The sequence below is a fragment of the Balearica regulorum genome, chromosome 1, assembly GCF_011004875.1.
Source record: "Balearica regulorum gibbericeps isolate bBalReg1 chromosome 1, bBalReg1.pri, whole genome shotgun sequence".
Lineage (NCBI taxonomy): Eukaryota > Metazoa > Chordata > Aves > Gruiformes > Gruidae > Balearica > Balearica regulorum.
In genome coordinates this window covers 61,683,478-61,705,277 of record NC_046184.1, presented here as the reverse complement: position 1 = coordinate 61,705,277, position 21,800 = coordinate 61,683,478, and the positions used below count along the sequence as shown (strand labels likewise).

The 21,800-nt window shown below is 43.6% G+C and overlaps 1 protein-coding gene across 5 annotated transcripts in view; it reads left to right on the top strand.

Moving 5' to 3' along the window:
• STAB2 (stabilin 2) overlaps nucleotides 1-21,800 on the top strand; it is a 90,076-nt gene that overhangs the window by 13,887 nt on the left and 54,389 nt on the right. For 4 of the 5 annotated variants that reach the window (XR_012835730.1, XM_075754689.1, XM_075754699.1 and 1 more), the window contains 11 exons: nucleotides 1,976-2,172; nucleotides 3,236-3,369; nucleotides 8,245-8,378; nucleotides 10,212-10,294; nucleotides 10,952-11,095; nucleotides 12,356-12,499; nucleotides 13,294-13,356; nucleotides 13,449-13,568; nucleotides 14,065-14,118; nucleotides 17,796-17,876; nucleotides 18,833-18,985. Coding sequence is in view for 4 of the 5 variants with exons in the window: in XM_075754689.1 (XP_075610804.1) it covers nucleotides 1,976-2,172; nucleotides 3,236-3,369; nucleotides 8,245-8,378; nucleotides 10,212-10,294; nucleotides 10,952-11,095; nucleotides 12,356-12,499; nucleotides 13,294-13,356; nucleotides 13,449-13,568; nucleotides 14,065-14,118; nucleotides 17,796-17,876; nucleotides 18,833-18,985 (1,307 nt within the window). In the remaining variant the exon portion in view is untranslated. The other variant, XM_075754707.1, reaches the window with a different exon arrangement.

Sequence of the window (21,800 nt, the reverse complement as noted above, 5' to 3'; positions counted from 1 at the left end):
GGATAAAACTTCATTAGTATTATAGTTTGGATATATGAGTGCACTTTTGAAGAAAATCTCACCATTGTCCTGACTTAATTGTTCTTGGGTTCATAACCCAAAGCACTCTCAGGTGCACAACCTAGATTCCTTCTGGATGAAACTAAACCCTAAAATGTGCTCCGGAAGCACATCAGTCCAACTGTTAGCAAGCTTCAGTCCATGCAGCCGGACTAAAGTTAGTAAATCCCCTTGAAATGTGTAGTGTGGAAACTGGGTCATCAGTGCTTACCAATCTACTCCTATCACATCACTGTACTTGCTGAAGTTCAGCCTCATAGTTTGCTTCCATAATAATCAGTAACAGCAACTAAGGACTTACATTTATTGAATAGCCATTGTGTGGCAGCTCAGCTTCATCACTAAGCATAAACTCTACAGAAAAGCTCATTTTAGCTTTCCTATTTTTTATGAAACAAAGCCAATAGCATCTCAGCTAGACGTAAAAGTCTACCTTAAAGTTGTTTTTATAGACTCCTCAACTTGCCATTGAACGCTCAAATTAACTGTATTACAAAAGTCTCCTCTTACATTATGTCTTACAGCACCAGTTCTTCCTTCTAGACCAATTGCAATGAAGAAAATGGGTGTATCTGATGCTGAAGCACTATTTAGTAAATGCTGACTTAGATCAGGCCAGAAATACAATACTTCTTATCCTCTGCAGGAATATTTACATTATATAAATTCAACCCTCTTGGTCCTAACGATGGTGTAGTCCTCTCTAAGTAGACTTGAATAGCACCCAAGAGCAAGACATCAGAAAGTCACTCTTCAGGGAAAGTGAGGTTCTTCTAGTAGGCAGCATAGACAAGTGAGAGACAAAGAAATTGCAGAAACAAGCAGAGAAGGAAAATGCTAGAATCCCTACCTCTCTTGGGTTTTGCATTGATGCAGCCTGCATGGATGTTGCTCCTCTGTCCCAGTTCCTTTAGATACTGGGGTCACCAGTGGCTCAAGCCAGTGTCTTTTACATTTGACTGGCTGGGAAACAGAGAACGAGCAGCTCCAGCGCAGCTAAGCACATAAGTGAGGATAACAGTAACTGCCCCAGACTCAGCTTGGAGGTGGCATTGCTTATGGTCGATTTCAGCATGTGAATGTGTGTATGTGTGTGATTTCACACGGGAACAGAAGAGAAGGCTTGAAAGAGTGGAGCTGAGCATTTCCAAGTCTCTCAGTCCCTGCTGATGGGGAAGAAAGGGAGGAGGAGAGGGGAAGACAGCGAGCAGCACCACCTTTTAGGTGAGTCCAGGGCCTGCCACCTTCTAGCTACAATGTGTGCTTGACCATATCCTAAACTGGACACAAAGGTGTGAGAAGATGCTCTCCAAGAACTGCTGGGACCATGAGCAAGGACAAACAATGCCATTGCCTTGAAAAAAAGGGCTCATAGAAATAACTAGTGAGCTTCCAGTCCAGTCCTGAAACTACAGCAGTGTGGAAGACATGACTAAAATACTTGCTGGCCAGTTTTCCATATAGCTGAACAGGTGACATTATATTGTTTAATTACCGGAAAGAAAACAGTGAAGCCCTATTGTATTGAGAAATATTTTCCAACTGATCTAACACGTGCTTAAAGTTTGTATGGACCTCATATCACCTACTTGACCTTCTCTGGTTAAAGTCCACCAGAGAACAGGAAAATAGTTGTGATATTTTAATGAGCACATTACATGTTTTAATCTGTTTATAACTCAATTTGCCAAGTTAAGAGATCATTTCTGCTCAAAAGCAAACAGTTGGTTGCTACGTTAGTATAAACACATTCCTCTCTTCTGTCTTCATGCCACCACAATACTTCGGACTTGGCTGTTATGAGAAGTTTAGTCTACTCGGGCTTTGTTTGGCATGGAGATGCTCTGGCAAATCCTTGTCTTCAATTTGAGAACTGCAGGCAATAATTCATTTACTTCACTTCTCTTTTCACAAGCTATCAACCCATGCTCCAAAAAGGTCTGCGATCCTAATGCCGACTGCATTTACCTCGGACCAAATCAGCACAAATGTACCTGTCGAGAAGGTTACAGAGGGGACGGTCAGGTTTGCTTACCCGTAGACCCTTGCCAAGCAACATATGGGAATTGCCCTGCACAGTCCACCATTTGCATATACGACAGTCCAGGAAAGGTTAGTGTTGAATGGGTGCCTCAGACGTTTCCTATGGCAACTGCCTAAGAAGAAATAATGTTTTCTTTCCAAAAAGAAGTCATGAGGGTACGGGAGCAGGCCTCAGGGAGACCAAGTTCTATTCCTAGCTTTGGTATAAGCCCTGCTGTTGACCAGGAGTGAGTCCCTTTACCTCCTTCACAATGTATGTATATCATGTTTCCCGCTCTGAAAACGGGAATGGCAATAGTGTTCTTTCTCCTATGATATTTTGGCTCAGATTTGCCTCCCCAAAATGTAGGCACTGAAATGAAGCTTCTCCCAGTTCACTTTTGTCTCTCTAACCACAGGGGGCTTGTAGGACCAGTAGGCTTCTTACACAAGTACCACAGATACATGCCTAAAGTTAGTGTATTTAGGAAAGAAGTAACCTGGGTCTTTAAGGACAACCGATGAAAGACAGTGTATAACGGCTGCATATTACTCATGCTGTTAGGAACTGACTGAGATTTCCGTGTGTAAAACTCCCACCACCAAGAAAGCGTGACTTCAGAAGACCATGCCTGTTTTGCCTGGACACCCTGAAGAGCCAAAAACGGACTCAGTCACCCAGGGTGGTCCTGCAGTTCATGGTCATACAAGTCGGTCTTCTCAGGGGTGTCTCAGTGAGCTGCAGGAGGCTGGCGCACACAGGCTGGTGTGTACAACGGCAGCGCTGATGCACCTCGCTTGTTAATAGCATGCTTTGGCATTCATTTTGGGAGGCAGAGGGCTGTGGGAACAGAGGTAAAAAATTTAATCTACCCATGCTGATTTTAAATGTTCTCTGGTCACAGAAGTGAATCTAAAGGGCTTTATCTGAAGGAAATTTGTCTGAGAGTCAGTAGTTTTTTGGAGCGGATAAAACCTAGAAGGGAGTTGTATAAATATGCATAAGCTTTATACTGGCATCTGAACTCAGCAGGTGATTAACTAAGGCTCTGGAAGCTCACTGTCTTTAAACCCTAGTTCCACAAAGTATACTGAAATCCACAATTTGTGCATGTCTAATTTTTCTCTTCCCTCTCCCATCCTTCTGATTTAGTCCCACTGTGAATGCAAGGAGCATTATACAAACTTTGTACCTGGGAAAGGATGCAGCATGACGGACATCTGTGAAACAAACAACACCTGCCATAAAAAAGCTAAATGCTCAATGGCTGCGCCAGGACAGATTACGTGAGTATTTTTGCTCATTAAAGCTTTCACCCAGTTTCTCCCTCCTCCCCCTAGTAAACAGGCTGCTAAAACAAATCTAGTGGATGAACACCTCCTGAAGTTATCATTAACGGTTTCTTTATCAAAGATAAATTACAAGATTTAATGGGGTTAGGGTCAACCAATTAGCATAGTGTTTGATTTCATCAGTCCAATTGCTGATAGCTATTAAGTTTTAATTTTACAGCACTCAGAAGTCATTTCTACACTAGTAAATGAAGAAGACCAAGACCTCTGTTCTGTTCCTCAGGGCAAGCAGCATGGTCTGGCTCACAGCTAAAGTCTCTTCTTCTTTCAAAACAGAGTAACTGTCTCTTGGCAGCAGTCCCTGGCACACACTCTCCCTTCAACTGTGTCTGGGCACTGCCTGGGAAAATCCTACTTGGTGCAGGCCAGAAACATGCCAGGCAGCAGGCTAAAAATTAATCAGCATTAATTATCATGGGACAGCACTGGAGCCCTGGCTCTTTTTAGTATACTAATACAGATACAACTAGGGAATCTGACCCCCGTGCTGTGAAAGCAACGCCAACCTCGACAGATTCCTCAAAGCCTTGAGTCAAGCGTGTGGGAAACTGCAAAACCTGTGGCAGGGTTTGTATTCCTGTACAGAAATTTGCTACACGGATGTCAGGAGGAAAGTCAGTTTTAACACTAAACAAAACTATCTTAAACCAAAGAATTTGGATTAGATGTTTCTATAGCCCAGTGATGGCTAGTACTGGGTTTAAAGAGGTGTCCCTGAAATGTTAATTTTCAGGAGGTGAGTGAATGTGAAATACAAGACAGGCCATTAGTGGTAAATTGGGACAAATTATTTATCATATAGATCTATAGATAGAAAGCATTCACTCTGGAGAGTATTCTTATTGCCAGTTCTTGCTTTATCTTGCAGCTTTCTCTTATAGTGTAATATCAACATCACTTTTGTGTAAGCTATAGTGCATTTCAAACAAGTTTATCTAGAATATCCTCTAGTTCATTTCTAGAGCTTACTATACTACTCAAACTGCACTTAATATATACTTACACTAGACTTAGTTTACTATGCTACTATACTGCACAACATGAGTTGAAAATTTAAATTAAAATTCCACATCACCTAAATCAGGACTTTTCTTTCCTAATTTGTTGCTGTTTCACTGTTGCAACCCAATTTTCAACAGTTGAGGAAGTTTTGAGAATTTTAGAATGGGAAAATCAAAAATTTGTGGCTGGGGGGGGGGCGGGGGGAAGCAATCCGAATGCTTTGCACATCATTCATTCAATGACCTTTAATGGCAGAAATGAATACAGGAGAAAGTAGTGGGACTCAAATCAAACTAAATCTATCTATCTGGCAAAAAAAATGAAACTATACTGAACAGTTTCCAACTAAGGAAAGTCCATTTATGAAAGAGGAACTTTGCAAAGAAAAACATGGATTGTTGATGTGGGCACAGTAAATTGTTTCTGATAAGTGACAGACACTTACTGTTTTTTGGCTGCATCCCAGATTTTAAATGTATTTGGGAGGGCTTGTTTTGGTGGATTTTTTCTTCTAAAACACAAAGCTCTAACAGAGGCCACAAACCTGTGTTACTTCCTTTCTTTTGTTTTTGGTTTTGTTTTTATTAAAGATGCAGTTGTGCTGTTAGCTTCCTCCATATAGAGTCACTTCTTTCTCCATAAACAAATGATTTGTACAACAATAAATCTCTTATACAGACAAAGATGTAGAAAAGACAAACATTTATCTTGTGACTGTAACACAGCAACCTCCTGAAAAATCAAGATTGTGTCTGCTCTATGTTTCCATATAGATCTTTCCTGAATGAGTGCTAACACTTTCTATGGCATTGCTTCAGCACAGTAATTATGTTCAGCGCCGCCCAGAAGCTACGAAGCTTCCACTGGTGTGGAATTACACTGCGTATTAAACCGTGACCCCTCTGGTTTCCAAGAAGAGCTGGTTTTCCCCTCAACTAAATTATTTTCTTTTTTAATTTCTTATTTTTACTCTGTCTTCAATGTTAGAAATCAGTAGCTTCATAAACCAAAACTCTATTATACGAGTTTCAGGTAAAATGGAGACAGAAAGCCAAGGTTCCCACTTCCAGAGAGATACAATTCTCTTCCCCCCGTCCTGAGTATGACGAAGGAGTGACAGTTGCTGTCTTTTTCAGTCCTGCCTCTACTTTCCCTGCAGCACATCATGAAAATATCAAACAACTAAGTTTAAATAGTCCAGCAGGGTTTGTGGTAAAGCTGTTCCCTTTAGGGGCAGCCAGCCCTTGCAGTACGCAGTGCATTCAAAGCCAAAGCAATACAGCCATATGCCGTGTGACTTGCAAACCAGAGCCTCCAGACAAAGCTAAGACAAAACTGATCCAGTCGGTCACCCAGTCGGTCCTTCCCAATCCCAGCCACACAGAGTAAATTACTCCATCGGAAGGGGTGAGGGAACAGACACGTTGAAAGGTTCAATCCCATGCGAGAGGTGCTAACCTGTAATTGCTGCGTGCTTTCCTTTAGCAGCCAAATCTAAACTGTGTTACTGGACGCCCACTCAGTTATGAGCAATATTGTCCTCAGAAAAGAAATTTCAAACTACATAGGTATTTCTGCAGTTCACTGTGCCCCTGGAAATGGTAGTCAAAAAAATCACTATGTTTAACCACCTGCTTCTTTATAACCATTTACTGAAAAGGAAAGAGGTTTATTTTGAAACCTTGATCTGATTTGTACAATATTTCAAGGGTAGTTTCTTTTTTCTACTAAACTATTGCTCAGCTCCTTTGCAGCCTGTTTTTTGTTCTCTGCTCAGAAGTGAAGGGGACTATGTACATCAACACGGCAACATTTACCCCATCAGAATAAAGGGGTCAGCCCCCAAGAAGGAGCTGCTCCTCTCTCCCAGCCCTAAACACCCAGGCTCCACAGTCATACCCTCTACCCAAGAGATCCTCTTAAAAACAAGAGGGCTCACCATCAGAGCTGCATCCAAAAAATTTAACATTCTTTTAGACATGTATTTTTACCAAGGACAAGGGGGAGTCAAACATTGAGCCTCTTGGCCAAAATTCCAGCACCCCTTTGAGTCTATATGCAGCCCTCCAGACTACAGGGGCTTTCAAATAAGATTTCTATCATCAGGGGAACAGCTATGGTAGAGACCCTACGTGGGAAGCAGTTTGGCATACTTGTGGGGTGTGAATGATAGATGTGTGTTTGTAACAACCAGCACATGCAAATGATTAGGTCATTAGTTATATAAAGAACATCTTTTGCTTGCATGGAGTAATGTTCCTTCTCTAATGATGCCTTTGGAAAAAATATCCAGAGAGATGATTCACTATGGAGAGGGCTTATACAGAGACTTAAATAGGAAAGGCACTACTAAAGCCAATGTTTGGTAACGCATACCATATAGTTGTTTAGCCTCCTAAATATAGTTAGGGTTTCTTTCTCTACATGCTACATGTTGACAAGCGCCTGCTTTAATTTTAGCACTGAAGATGAGTAAATGACTGAGCTGACACCACCAGCCAGTCTCCCAGGAGCAGCCAAGCAGGGGCTGATTTTCTAAAGAGTGCAACAGAAACAGCTGAGATTAGCAAAACCGGCAGGCATGGATGGCCCTTCACATCGAGGCAGGCTTACAGAGTCCAGATTTTTTAGGAAGTATTAACCACCTCTCCGGGTGAACAGTAAGGGTGACACAAGATCAAGGCACATGCAAATCCTAGTTGCTCTTCGAAACTCACAATTATTTGTACCTGTCAGCGCCTAATAGCAAGCACCCATCAATCATGTTGACAACCAACAATTTCTTCCGTGCCTCTCTTGCGACACTGAGGTCTTTCACCGCCATAAAATTCAGTTTTCAGGAGGCATGTTCCCTCCCTCATAGGACAGAAAATGTCAGACTGACACTTGGGGTTGTTCTTCCATAAATTTCCTTTAGATTTTGCCTTGGCTGCAACACGCTACTTCATATGCAGCCCGTCCCAAGGCATTGCCTGTCACCATGACCTGAGCTTGCTTTGGACATATGTAGGACAACTGTACATCACTGACACCTCTCATAGGCTGGAGTCCCTGGGGCACAGTCAGTATTACAACTGAGATGCTATTTCCAGTGCAGAGACAGCAGAAACAGAAAGTATACATTTGAAAAAGTGTGAGATTTTCTGCTTCAGCAGCTTCAGAAAAAAAGATAATGGTAAAGTACCAGTATCATTGCCCAAAATGGTTGTGTTACTTAAAGGGCAGAGGAACAAACAACTGCTTTGCTTTGTTGAAAGGACTGACACCCATCTGCCTTTTTTGACCAGTCCCATACAGCTATCACAAGGATTGATGAGCTGCCAAAACCCTCTTCATACACAACTACCATTCATCCTGCCGAGCCCCATGTAGTCAGTGGAGGCTTCACACAACCTCCTCCCTGCCATGAGGGTGGCACCCCACGCTTTTATGCCATAGCCTCTCCTTGCCCACAGGCAGGCAGGCTCAGTGGCTTTCTGGGCTCCAGCAACCGCAACATTTGGGGACCAGTGGCTGCACCACAGCCAGGGGCATCACATAGCCCCTAAAGAGGTCCCACAAGACAGACACCGCTGCCTCCTGGCCCAGCTGACAGAAGAACATCATGTCAGCCAAGCAGCCACCAGGCTGCCCTACACACTGACGTACTTAACAGCATATAGAAGCTGTAGATTAAACTAAAATGCATTGGTGCTTCCTGAAAATGTATTCAGAAATGCAATAGGCAACACCTAGCGCAGGTTTAGCTACAGCCTCTCTGACACCACAGGGCATCAGCGCACAACTAAAATGACAATCCCTTCACAGGTGTACGTGCCAGGGGGGCTCCGTGGGGAACGGGTTTGTGTGCTACGGAAACATCATGGACCGCCTCCGAGACCTGAATGCCGAAGTGGGTGGACGGTGGCAAGGCAAGCTGACATCTGCCTTATCACTCATGGGTAAGTGACCAGGCACAAGCAGGGTCAGCTCCTGCTGGGTGGGTTGATCTTGTCCTGCCTTCCCCCAACACCCGCAGCTGCAGAAAGGTGCCGCTAATGGTATGACACAGAGTGCACACTACTCGCCACAGACTCCCCCTGACCACCTAAAGCTGCCTTTACTCAGCTTGCCATGCAATCTGCAAGAATTTCCAAGCAGAGGTGCTAAACACATTACCACAACCTCTCACGTATCAGCTAGTATCACCAATGGGTTTTATCCCATAGTGGGATAAGTGGGATCATCCCCCCTCCTCTCCCTCCCTGCCCTCATTGATTTAGATAATTGAGATTTGATCTAGAAAGACACACAGAAGTCCATCAAAACCACCAGGATTCCCAGCTGGGTCCCTCTTCCCCAGTCCCCAGCCATCAGCAGTGGCACTGCTTTCACCAGGAAAGAGGAGAGAGGCAAGGGGAAGAGACTGATCCCATCCATGTTCTCCATCACCATCAGGACCCCCCACCAGAGCACCTCGGCCACAGCTGGGGGATCTCCAGGTTTCCAAATTGACTGCAGAGGTGAGGTGGAGGCCTTGTCAGGGCTCACAGCTTCCACAGTTATTGCAACCACCTCATGAAGAGAACAGCATAACTGTCTTCATCGTCTTCTGTTGCAATGCCACAAATGCGAGCTATGAACAAACACTGCTAGAATCAAGCTGGATCTTCAAGTTAAATTTGTAAACATGAAAAATTTCCTCCTATGTAATACAATTTGCTCAGTCCTTTTCACTGAGCCCAGCAATGAAAATAAAGATCCTGAATTCCTGACTAGAACAGAGTAAGAATCCCCCATAACTGGCCAAGGACAAAACTTGGCAGTGACCTTCACGTTCAGCACTGAAGACTGAAATCCACTGCCTCAGCGCTGAGAGCTCAGTTGCAGATTCTCTGTGCGTTTCTCTTTATGTGTCTGAAAAGTGCCTGACATGCTAGGGACCACCATTTGTTACCAACAATCCAGATTTTATGTTCTTTGGTTAAGTTTTGGACATAAATGTGCCATTTGATTTACTATCCAGAAGCTACAAGGACACATTAACAGCACAAGTTATCTTACAATATATTCACTCCATATTAATGTCTTTCTAAAGCTAAGAATGCACATCAGAATAGTTCACATTGTTTTGTAAGACAGCATATTAATTTTGAGATATGGGTACGTTGTAGCAGAAAATATAACAACTGTAAAGATGGGGGGTTTTTAGGTCTGATTTTAACCCTCTGGAAAAAGAGCTGAATATTAGGAATATTTAATGCTTTCAGCTGCAGGAACAGTGGCCTCGTACTGCTATCTTGGAAACGGAAATACTATCTGGGTAGCACATGAACTTTAATTAACTTTCAGTGCATCAGCTTTTATTACCAGTTATGTGTTTGCTGATATTTGCACTACTAGCAGGTTATCAGCAGCGTATCACTCACCCCACGAAGACTGAATTGATCTAAAGCAGGAGGCCATCTTCCTGTAAAGACACAACTCCAAAGAAACGCTGTTTTCATGTCCATCACCCTGGTCTGCATGCCACAAAATCTGGGCTGCCAGAAGCGTTCTGAATGTTGTGCCTCATCCTGTGTCAAATATGCAGCAACACCTGGATTTCGTGTCCTATCTGCCTCTCATCTTTCAATGACTTGGATTTTGGAATCTTAAATTAATATTTAATAATCACAGATAATGTTCTTTCTTATTCTGCCCTTGCATACCTGGCACAGATTACAAAGTCCCTTCGTCCAATGAGCTTTTCAATACACATATAAACATTTTTTCCCCCCCCCTCTCCTTATCAGAAAATGTCTATGAATGGCCGCTGAGTACTCTGGGACCATTTACGGTGCTTGTACCGACAAACAAGGGGCTCAAAGGTACAAAAGTAAGTAAACAACAGAGATATTTTTAAATTCTGTGTGTGTTAGCTCCTTCAGAAACCTCATCTGTGTTAAGAGTGTTCTGATGCAACAGATTCAGAAGAGCTTTTTGCTTCTGAATACATTTACGTCTAGGGGCCAGAGATTGTCTTCTCCCTACTTGAAAGAAAAACAAAACAATTTGGCGGGTGAGGGTAGAACGCAGTCATGCTTCAAGTAAGTTTTTGATTGCCTTACATGGCTATGCTCAAGGTTTTTTCACTTCGTTGAGACTGGGTCTGAATTAAGATTGGAATTTTCAGCAGGGAGGCCGACAGGTCACCTTTTATGTATGGATGATAAAAAAAAAAGTATTTTTAGTTTAAAACAAAAAAAACAAAACAAGGGACCTGATATGCAAGTGGTCAGCATCCAGTACCTTCCCCCGAAGTCAGGAGAACTCTGGAAGCACTTACTGCACATGCAGGGACATAAGGGTATAATCTGACCTGAATTGAAACCAAGAGAGGTTTCCACTTGGTTCAGCCCCTATTCACCTCACTTCAGAAGAAAATGTATCATTTCAGGATGTAACAGCTGGAGGTAAAAAAGCATTCACCATGAGATTATGTTTAGATGAAGCCTGTATTGAAATAAATCTCTGTTGTTCTGTTCTTCTAAAGGATCTTCTGAATAATAAACTGAAAGCACAGTATTTTGTGAAACTCCACGTAATTGCTGGTCAACTGAATACCAGTACCTTGAATAATACTAACATAATATATACTTTGACTGGCAAGTCAGGAGAGGTATCAAAGGGAGAAAAGGTAAGCCTACCTCGGTAAGAATACTACTCTCTGTTCACTTAACAAGGACTATGAAAGGTTTTTCCACAGCAAGAAATGAGGTTGCAGATAGCTGCTGGATTATGAAATACCGCAGCTGTAGCCATGCATTACAAGGAGTTCAAGTGAAACTTGAAACCTCACTGGCATTAAAGTTCCAACTAAAGTCAGTGAAAACAAAAATTACCTTCAGGGATGCATCACCACTGAGTGACATAGCGATCTAACACAGAGCGCTCTAAATATGTTTGCTAAAATTCAAGTAATCTTAAATCGGCAGGCACGACAACAGAGCTGCGGCGGGGGGCATTAAGAAAGCCTAAGTGAAGTAAGAAGGGGCATGGGGATGGAAAAGCCCAGAGCTTACGCTGGAAACCCGTGTGTGCTGCTCACACAGGGCAACCACCACCTGCACTGCAGACCCCACCTCCCACTAAGCATCAGCATCCTTTGAATGACACAGCAAATAGAAGACTTCAACCTAAATAAAATGCACATGGCAACTCATCATGAAAAACACGGAGTACAGTTCATCACTATCCCAGTTTATTTGATGTCAGAAAGCACCAGGGCAGTCCGATGCCACAGTTTAAGAAAATTTGTTCTCTACAGCTGATATACTAGATTTTATAATCTAGAATTATTGCTCTTGGTCCATTAAATGTTTGTTAGTGACTTGAGCCTATGCGAAGGCTGCAATTAAGTACTTCTCATGTTTTTTAGTAGATCAGTGGCATCTGAGACCTATTTTATTTCTTTAATAAGTACACACTCCATTTGTTAACAGGAAAATATCATTGCTGTCTGAGGCCTGTTAGTTTCCTGCAGGCTTCAGTACACTGCAGAATCAGCAACATTTTGTTGTTTTAAATATACATATAATATAAGGAAATGGGTTGTAGTCCCATAAGATTACAGGAGTTGACCCTTTCAGTACAATCACATTTTAAATCATTTCCTGGCAGACTTCTATTACTAGCAGTTATAGAGCCCTTTTAGCGACACTGCCCACAGGCCTGTCCCCACTTCTCTTCTGAACAAAATAACATGGTCCTGATCCAAAGTCAAAGGAATTTTTTCCATTTCCTTGATAAGCATTGGAAACGACCTCTAGCCTCCCCAGATTTAAACAGCCCAGGTGTTGGCAATGGAAGGGGGTGTCAGACTTTATTCAACACTCATACTCTCTCTGTTGTCATTCCATAATAAATTGCTCACTATCCATTGCCTGGCTGCTTTCAGGATAATCAATTGAGAATTAGAATCCAAGGAGGAAGGAGGAAAGGAAAACTTTTGCAGGGAAATATTATTGCTTCCAATGGGATTTTGCACATTATTGACAAAGCCATGGACAACGTGGAGCCAACATTTGAAAGCAGCAAAGAGGTGAGCCGTAAGCTACATACATGCAATGTCAGACTTTGTTTTAAAATAGTTTCACATTAATTGAATGCAAAGGAGGATGACTGACAGCAGCTAGACAAACTCTACTGAGCCATTGTGCATCAACTCGGAGAAGCCACATTCAAAGTGAAAGGTAATAACACAGTTTCCACAGCAAACAGATACTCTTCTGCCAAGCTGGTCGATGGAGGATTTGGTCATACTCACTGCGTTTGAGTGGTTCCTTGGGAAACTGGCAGTCACCATCAGTGCATCTCACCAAATTCCAGAACAACATACTACAAAAGGAGGGACATCTAGACAGATAGCAGGCAAAACTTGTATTCTACGCAGCAATCCCTCCCTCCAAATGGCTAATATTATAAAAACTGCTAATTTTGGATGCTTTGGGTTTTTTGGTGCCCTGCTTAGCGTACTTCCTTGAGACTTCACTTCTTATATGGTGTTTTTGCAAATATTTTATTTCTCTGCCCTTTCTCATTGGGAATGAAAAGATAACAATGCCTTCCCCATACACACACTGTTTTTATGTTCTATGACTACACCGTATTTCAGGACAATGATAAACTCTAACTATAAGCCAGTATAGCACCAGGACAAGAGTGCTACCATCTCAACCATTTCCAGATGCCACCAGCCACCAACAATAAGGAAACTCAAGTGTATTCAATCTGTAATAGCTAAGACTCATACAGTAATTCAAAAAGTGTCTTATAACAACTGGTATTTATTATATGTTCCCAACTAAAATGAATCTGACTTTCATCTTATTTCAGGAAACCATAATGTCAGTACTTCAAGATAATGGAAGATACAGCCAATTTACATCTTTGATAGAGGTAAGGATCCAGAAAAACAATTCCATAAAGCTATTTTCAGATGTTCTTCAATATCTGTATGTAATTTCACTTTTCTTTTTAAACCAAAACAGAAAACTGGCCTGGGAATGGATTTACAGCAGGACAACAGACCTTATACCATATTTGTTCCAAGTAATGAAGCTCTGAGTAATATGAAAGCTGAGGCTCTGGATTACCTGCTTTCTGCAGAGGTATAGTCTTTCTATAATGCAAATCTTTGTTAGAAAATAGATATCTATGTAGGTGTATAGTAGATGCATACATACATCATTTTCCTGCGTTCATCTAAACTAAGCTCCTGTGATCGAGGCTTAAGCCTTCTCTAACAATTAAAGATCAAGGTAACACCTAGAGAGGAACGGGATTTGGGATCTCCCATCCTATGAAGCAACACCAATCCCCCACACCAGGTCCTTGCCCCTGCTGTCACCCTGCCAGCACAGCCTGGACAGCCATGTGGCAAAGCCCCAAACCCTCTCCTGGGAGGTCTCACCTTTGGCAGGGACAGACAGGGGGAGCAGACGCCACAGGGCAGGTTGCCTGCCGTGAGCTGAGCACCATCACTGACCTAGAGGTTTCTGGTGTACCAGCCAGTGACACCATTTTCATCCCTATGTCCTCTCACAGGCCAGGTTGGGTTTGTGTGACACATTTTGGGCTAAAACGGCCTCTTTTGTGCTTTGGCAGGGTTCATGGAAGCTGCTGGAGCTGGTCCGATACCACATTGTCTCCGACGCTGAGGTGAGTGTGGCTGTTTTATAACTTGCTTTATAACTTGGGGGTGAAAGACCATTTTCAAGCCCTTCGCCACTCTGAAGGCAGAGGTTTTCCAAGAACAAGCTCCACTCAGTGCTGCACAGCAAGGCTACAAATGACAGCTATCCCTCTGCCTTTACTAAGGGTAATCACATAAAGGTCACTAACAGAGAACACAAACCTTTTACCTCAGTGTGTTGGTTTTGCGTGGCAAGGTTTTGGTAGCGGGGGGGCTACAGGGGTGGCTTCTGTGAGAAGCTGCTAGAAGCTACCCCTGTGTCTGATAGAGCCAATGCCAGCCGGCTCCTAGACGGACCCGCCGCTGGCCAAGGCCAAGCCAATCAGCGCCTCTGTGATAACATATTTAAGAAAGACAAAAACAGTTAGAGAGAGCTTTTGCAGCCAGAGAGAGGAGGGAGAAGATGTAAGAACATCTGCAGACACCAAGGTCAGTGCAGAAGGAGGGGGAGGAGGTGCTCCAGGCGCCGGAGCAAGATTCCCCTGCAGCCCGTGGTGAAGACCATGGTGAAGCAGGCTGTCCCCCTGCAGCCCATGGAGGGAGGATGAGGGGGTGTAGAGATTCCACCTGCAGCCCGTGGAGGACCCCACGCTGGAGCAGGTGGAGACACCTGAAGGAGGCTGTGGCCCCGTGGGAAGCCCGCGCTGGAGCAAGCTCCTGGCAGGACCTGTGGCCCCGTGGAGAGAGGAGCCCACGCCAGAGCAGGTTTGCTGACAGGACTTGTGACCCCGTGGGGGACCCACGCTGGAGCAGTTTGCTCCTGAAGGTCTGCACCCCGTGGAGGAGACTCACGTTGGAGAAGGCCGTGAAGGACTGTCTCCCGTGAGAGGGACCCCACGCTGGAGCAGGGGAACAATGAGTCCTCCCCCTGAGGATGAAGAAGCGGCAGAAACACCGCGTGAGGAACTGACCGTAACCCCCACTCCCCGTCCCCCTGTGCCGCTGGGGGGGGCGGAGGTTGAAGCCGGGAGTGAAGTTGAGCCCGGGAAGATGGGAGGGGTGGGGGAAGGTGTTTTAAGATTTTGGTTTTATTTCTCATTCCTCTGCTCTGTTTTGCTTAGTAATAAATAAGATGAATTCCCTCTCTAAGTTCGGTCTGTTTTGCTCGTGATGATAATTAGAGAATGATCTCTCCCTGTCCTTATCTCGACCCGTAAGTTTTTTTCATTGTACCTTGTCTCCCCTGTTTAATGAAAGAGGGGAGTGATAGAGCGGCTCTGGTGGGCACCTGGCCCTCAGCCAGGGTCAACCCACCACAGTCTTTTTTGGCGCCCAACGTGGGGCACGAGAAAATCGAGATAAGGATAGTAATTGGAAGAGGTAACGGGCAAAACATTGACTGAACGTAACTTGAGAGTGATATAGTGGTGAAGGGACTAGAGGTAGATTTTGTGTGTAGATTGTCCACTCTTGTTTGGTGTTGTGATAGTGTTGTTTTGATGTTGGTGTGGGGAATTCTTTTTTTTTTCTTTTTCTTTGTTGATGTGATTAGTGTTTGTGAAGTTTTGTGTTGAATGTATATTTTAATGGTAATTCTTAAATATGTGATTCACAGAGGCGAGGGGTGGAATGTGTTGGTTTTGCGTGGCAAGGTTTTGGTAGCGGGGGGGCTACAGGGGTGGCTTCTGTGAGAAGCTGCTAGAAGCTACCCCTGTGTCTGATAGAGCCAATGCCAGCCGGCTCCTAGACGGACCCGCCGCTGGCCAAGGCCAAGCCAATCAGCGCCTCTGTGATAACATATTTAAGAAAGACAAAAACAGTTAGAGAGAGCTTTTGCAGCCAGAGAGAGGAGGGAGAAGATGTAAGAACATCTGCAGACACCAAGGTCAGTGCAGAAGGAGGGGGAGGAGGTGCTCCAGGCGCCGGAGCAAGATTCCCCTGCAGCCCGTGGTGAAGACCATGGTGAAGCAGGCTGTCCCCCTGCAGCCCATGGAGGGAGGATGAGGGGGTGTAGAGATTCCACCTGCAGCCCGTGGAGGACCCCACGCTGGAGCAGGTGGAGACACCTGAAGGAGGCTGTGGCCCCGTGGGAAGCCCGCGCTGGAGCAAGCTCCTGGCAGGACCTGTGGCCCCGTGGAGAGAGGAGCCCACGCCAGAGCAGGTTTGCTGACAGGACTTGTGACCCCGTGGGGGACCCACGCTGGAGCAGTTTGCTCCTGAAGGTCTGCACCCCGTGGAGGAGACTCACGTTGGAGAAGGCCGTGAAGGACTGTCTCCCGTGAGAGGGACCCCACGCTGGAGCAGGGGAACAATGAGTCCTCCCCCTGAGGATGAAGAAGCGGCAGAAACACCGCGTGAGGAACTGACCGTAACCCCCACTCCCCGTCCCCCTGTGCCGCTGGGGGGGGCGGAGGTTGAAGCCGGGAGTGAAGTTGAGCCCGGGAAGATGGGAGGGGTGGGGGAAGGTGTTTTAAGATTTTGGTTTTATTTCTCATTCCTCTGCTCTGTTTTGCTTAGTAATAAATAAGATGAATTCCCTCTCTAAGTTCGGTCTGTTTTGCTCGTGATGATAATTAGAGAATGATCTCTCCCTGTCCTTATCTCGACCCGTAAGTTTTTTTCATTGTACCTTGTCTCCCCTGTTTAATGAAAGAGGGGAGTGATAGAGCGGCTCTGGTGGGCACCTGGCCCTCAGCCAGGGTCAACCCACCACACTCAGTCTCACTAATCAAAGTAAAACCCTGGTAGGAGGCATGGGGCAGTCCTTGAACCATGGTAAATTAAAACTGTGTTGTGTCACACTAACGTGTTACATGCAAGTAACTATTTCCACTTTAAAATATACCTTTGGGTGATGGGGACTTAGTCCAAGTGGGGAAAAAAAATTAAAAAAAAAAAAATATATATAGATGTATAGACATCCTGAACCTGAGACCCACTACCTTAGCCTGCTGTGGAGCAAGAACCACTGTCAGAGGGTACTGTCAGCTTGGCAGGGCTGCAGGAAGAAGTAGCAGGAAAAGTACTTGTTGCTATCAAATTCAAGCGCTCTCTGAGCCAATTCTGCTAAGATTAGTCTTCTGTTTATCAGAAGGTTTTGTCATCCTCTAAGTAAGGCCCCTGTTTTTCCCTCATTTTTCTACTGGAAACAAAGAGCAGAACCCAGCAACACCACCAGCAACTAAGGCTAGAGGAGACAAGTTAATCCCCACCCCAGCCCCTGCTGCAGGGAAGGAAGGAAGGATGTGCCCGTATCCTTAGCGAAAGGCCCCGCTCGCAGCATCCAAGGTGGAGGTTCACTCCCGGCACAGAACGGGATCGCAGAGAGCAGAGGCATGAGATCCACGTGTCCCTTCACGGGACATCAGCACTGCTGCTTCCACAGTGGTCTAAGGATGCAAATAGGGCTATTTTTAGGGAGAGGTGATAACTTTACTTAGACTGATTGCTATAATTAGGAGAAAAATTAATATCCTTTTGAGCAACAAGCTCTTCAGACACAGCAACCAGCAAGCTCAATCCATGTTTAATCATTCTAACTTCGCTACACATGCAGGTTAGTCACATACAAGGCTGCCCACGTAGCTAGAAAAAAGCTGATAGGCTCATTCGCTCACCCTAAAGAGAAAGGTGGTCTTTCTTGTGAAACTTGAAAAGAGTATATGATATTACATTTCTTTTAATCAATTTATATTCATTTCAGCTAGAGGTTGCCAGCCTCGTCTCAATAGAGCACATCAGAAGCATGGCGAAGCAGTTCATTTACTTTAACAGGACCCACACTGTAAGTCAAAGGCAGCTTTCACCTGCGAACAGCTCGCTCTGATCTCGGGAACTGTTTGCACGCAGGGGGAAATAAAAAAAGAGAAGGAGAGGGGACATTAGCAGAGGAATTTCTTGCTATAATGAGGCAGAAATTTTTAACTTGCCATTCCCACCTACTGTTAGAAATTATTATTATAAGGATGCAGAGCAAATGACTGGTATATAAGGACAGCCTGCAGTTTCTTTTTTCTTATGATTAGCCCCAGTCCAGGAATGATCCTCATTTATGTTCTGCCTAGTTTAAAAAAAAAAAATCAAATCTACTTAAAATTATTTTAAATCATTCTGTTACATACTTTGGTTATTTTAAACATTTCTCAATGCACACAGATTTTTTTTTTTTATTCTCCTTAATATTATAGTCTCTAATCCTGATGAACCTAGTGAACGCATTTTTAAAGATGTTAATTTGTCAGTACTTTTGCAAAACCAAACTTATCTGCTACCTCCCTTCTGTTCTTTGCATAATTTAGCCAAATATGAACATTCTGGAGAAGAGATGCAGCTATGAAAATTCTTGTAAAGGCAGAGCAGTTGCTTTTCTCCTGTGAATTTGGACAGATCCCAGATCCTCTCTCACTTTTTCCTCCACTTTGTCAGAGAGAGCACCAAAGCATGCTTATGTCCACTGAAATCAGTGCCTGACGTCACCAGTAGTCTTCTCATTTTGGCCAGTCTTTTAGTCACCAGTTGCACAGGCTAACAGTGCAGATTAAGAGGAAAAGTTTAGATGCCACTGTTGTAGACCAATGTTCAAGAAAATGCGCAACATATGCATGCTTCTTGCATAAAACAAGCATAATAAAAATAGATAGCCAATTAAAAAGAAGTATGGCTAGAAATTCTTGAAATAAAATTATCAGAAATTGAGAAGCTATGAAAAATTATCATTAATAATAATTTATTGTTTCATAGGGACAAGTCTTGGTGAGTGGAGAAGAAATAGAAGAAACAGATCTGGTTGCAAAAAATGGTCGCATTTATACTCTTGCAGGAGTCCTTATCCCACCCACAATTGTTCCAATTCTACCACATCGGTGCGATGAGACAAGAAGTCAAGTTGCAATGGTAAGAGAATCACAACAAATCAATAGATCTTCACTGCTCCATATAATGCACTCCAGCTTCCTCTTTACTGCCTTCTCTGATATGGTTGACAAAAAGAGGGGTGTTTTTGGATATTAATATATCAATGACATACAGCCACCTGGCTAGCAGTACTGCACAAACACAAATAACCTGTCAATAGAGAATTCATATGAGCACATCCTATATCACTTTAATTCATCTAGTTCTTGCAGTAGCCCTTTTAAATATGTTGGTCAAACTTTTTCCTCCAGTTCCTGACTCCCACTTGAGCATGCAAGTACATGGTAAGTAGTGTCAAGTTCCCAGGGAAACTGTTTTGGATCAGTATTTTCATTTCTACTAAATATGCAGGGAAAGGAGCCAGCGAGTTAAAATATTAATGTAATAATTCATTTTATACTAATATATTAGAAATATGTTCTTTTCAGAAGCCACAATTTCCATTAGTCCCACTTTCTTCCAGTTTTATTCAAATTAGGAATTACAAAACTCTTTCATATTTCAAAGGGTGGATTTCAGCATACCTTGTTCAGTTTGGTAACACACTACAGGCCCTTACACTTGGTAACATTCAGATGCTATTTCTGGTAAGAAGACCGAGTATCCGACTGAGCTTTTAGTTTGCAGTAAGCATGGCTCCAATGAGCTGTTACTGGACGGTGTCCAAGCACGTATCTGGGCCAGTAACAGTTCCAGTACAGTAATGCAAAACATTTACTATCTTAACTTACAACAGTCCAGAACCACAGCCTTGAAAGAGGTTCCCAGCAGAGCTGGGCAGCATCAAAATTTAATGAAGAAAACACAAGAGCTGGCACTAAAGAACTATTACCTCTGGCAGTAACTACAAAGTGCTGTATGTGCAATATAATCATAAACCAGGCAGAGCACTGAGCCGCAAACTCAATACAAAAAGCAATCAACACCTTACAAATTCAAATTACACTCCAATTCCTTACCAGGAACCTACCTACAAACTATGTCTGACATTTATCAATCCTAAAGCAACACTATGAAAAATTATTTCAAGACAAAACAAATGGCATCTGTCACAAAAATTATTCCCCAAACTGAAGTCAGGAACTTTTGTCAGTTTTGAGAGCTTCATGCATAATTTGAAATATAGTTTAATATCCAAGGCTTTAAGCAGAGCACTGATACCAAGGAGAATATCAGAGGGAGCAGTGGCTTTGCTGCTCTTACCTGCCATTGTGCATCTTGATCACTCTCAGAAAACAAGAGCAATGCCACCTTGTAAATATTACTTGTGATACCAGTGAAAAGTGACAAACCTTGTAGGAACTGCAAGCTGTACACACCTACAAGAACTGTACATCCCTAAAGATGAAACTGTACCTGAATGCTGGTAGTAACCACAGGACTCAACATCTTGCTCCACCTCCTCCCAGAGGCCATCACTCCCACAGCAGAATTAGTGGAAGGGAACATACATCTACGCTTTGGTGCAAAACCAGTATCTTTATCTACTATTGAAAATGGGCAGATTGGACCTTGTGTGGAAGCGCTGACACGTTTCCCTGCCCCCCCACAGCAGAATTAGTGGAAGGGAACATACATCTACGCTTTGGTGCAAAACCAGTATCTTTATCTACTATTGAAAACGGGCAGATTGGACCTTGTGTGGAAGCGCTGACACGTTTCCCTGCCCCCCCTCTGTGGCATGGCAGAAGGGAGAGACAGGACTCTCATCCTCAGGGAAAGGAGGGAGCAGGTACATGTCAATGGCTGACACCATCCCAGGTGGAGAAAGGGAGCAAAGAGGTGACACTGAGTGCACTGAGTGGCAGGGAGAGCAGTGCCAACAGTGGGAAACACTTTCCACAGCAAATCAGCCAGATTTTTAAGTTCTAAAGGAGCAAAGAGACACTTGCAGGGACTTCCAGAAACACAAAGAAAGCTAAGAGCCTAAGTCAACTTCAGCCATGACTACACAGCTTTTCAAAGAGCTTTTATAACACCCAAATGTATTTTACAAAATACGTCTGACCCACCCAGACCTTTAAAACATAGTAGTGGCATTGGTACCAGAACTACGTGATGCCCAAATGCTTTTTTAAGTCTGGTCCTTTATTCTTTTAAGTGCTGTACAACGTGAGGGACTACTAAATCCAAACCAGTACCTCATTCTTTCCCAGCAGCTCCAGAGATAAATCTGTGGGGAAAAAAAATGCCATAACTCAGGTTCATGGTCATTTGTCCAATGACTATGAAACGCAGTGAAGTAACACGTCGGATGCCAGCTCTAGGATTTATTCTAACTCGGTTGAAACACAAGACATTAGCAGTCATGAGCAACACGGCTTTGACAAACTCCATATCCACGCACTGAAAGGCTCAACCTCTCTGAAGTTATTGCATGTTGAACTTGTCAGAGGACTCACCTTTAAAACTGCTGCTGGAGTTTGTAACTCCTCGGTGTTGTAATTGCCAGTCTCTGTCTGGCATGGTGATAAATTAGCTAGTGGGGAAAGGCAACCAAAAAAGTGAAGAAATAAAAATAGCTATATATCGCTGGATAATAGTGGAGTTCAGGATCTACAACGTGGAAGCAAAGAATATTTTTACCTTCACTGCCTATACACAAAACAAACATCATTCACACTGTCTATACACAGGACACAACTAATTTGCGGTCTTCCTTGGCAGAAATAAAAAATTCTTACAGAAGCGTGCAGACTGCACTAGACCCTCAGACAATATTAGTTAATAGATTATACTGGGTTGAGCAAAGGATGCCAGTGCATTTGTGCCCATGTTTATCTTCTGTTTAGGA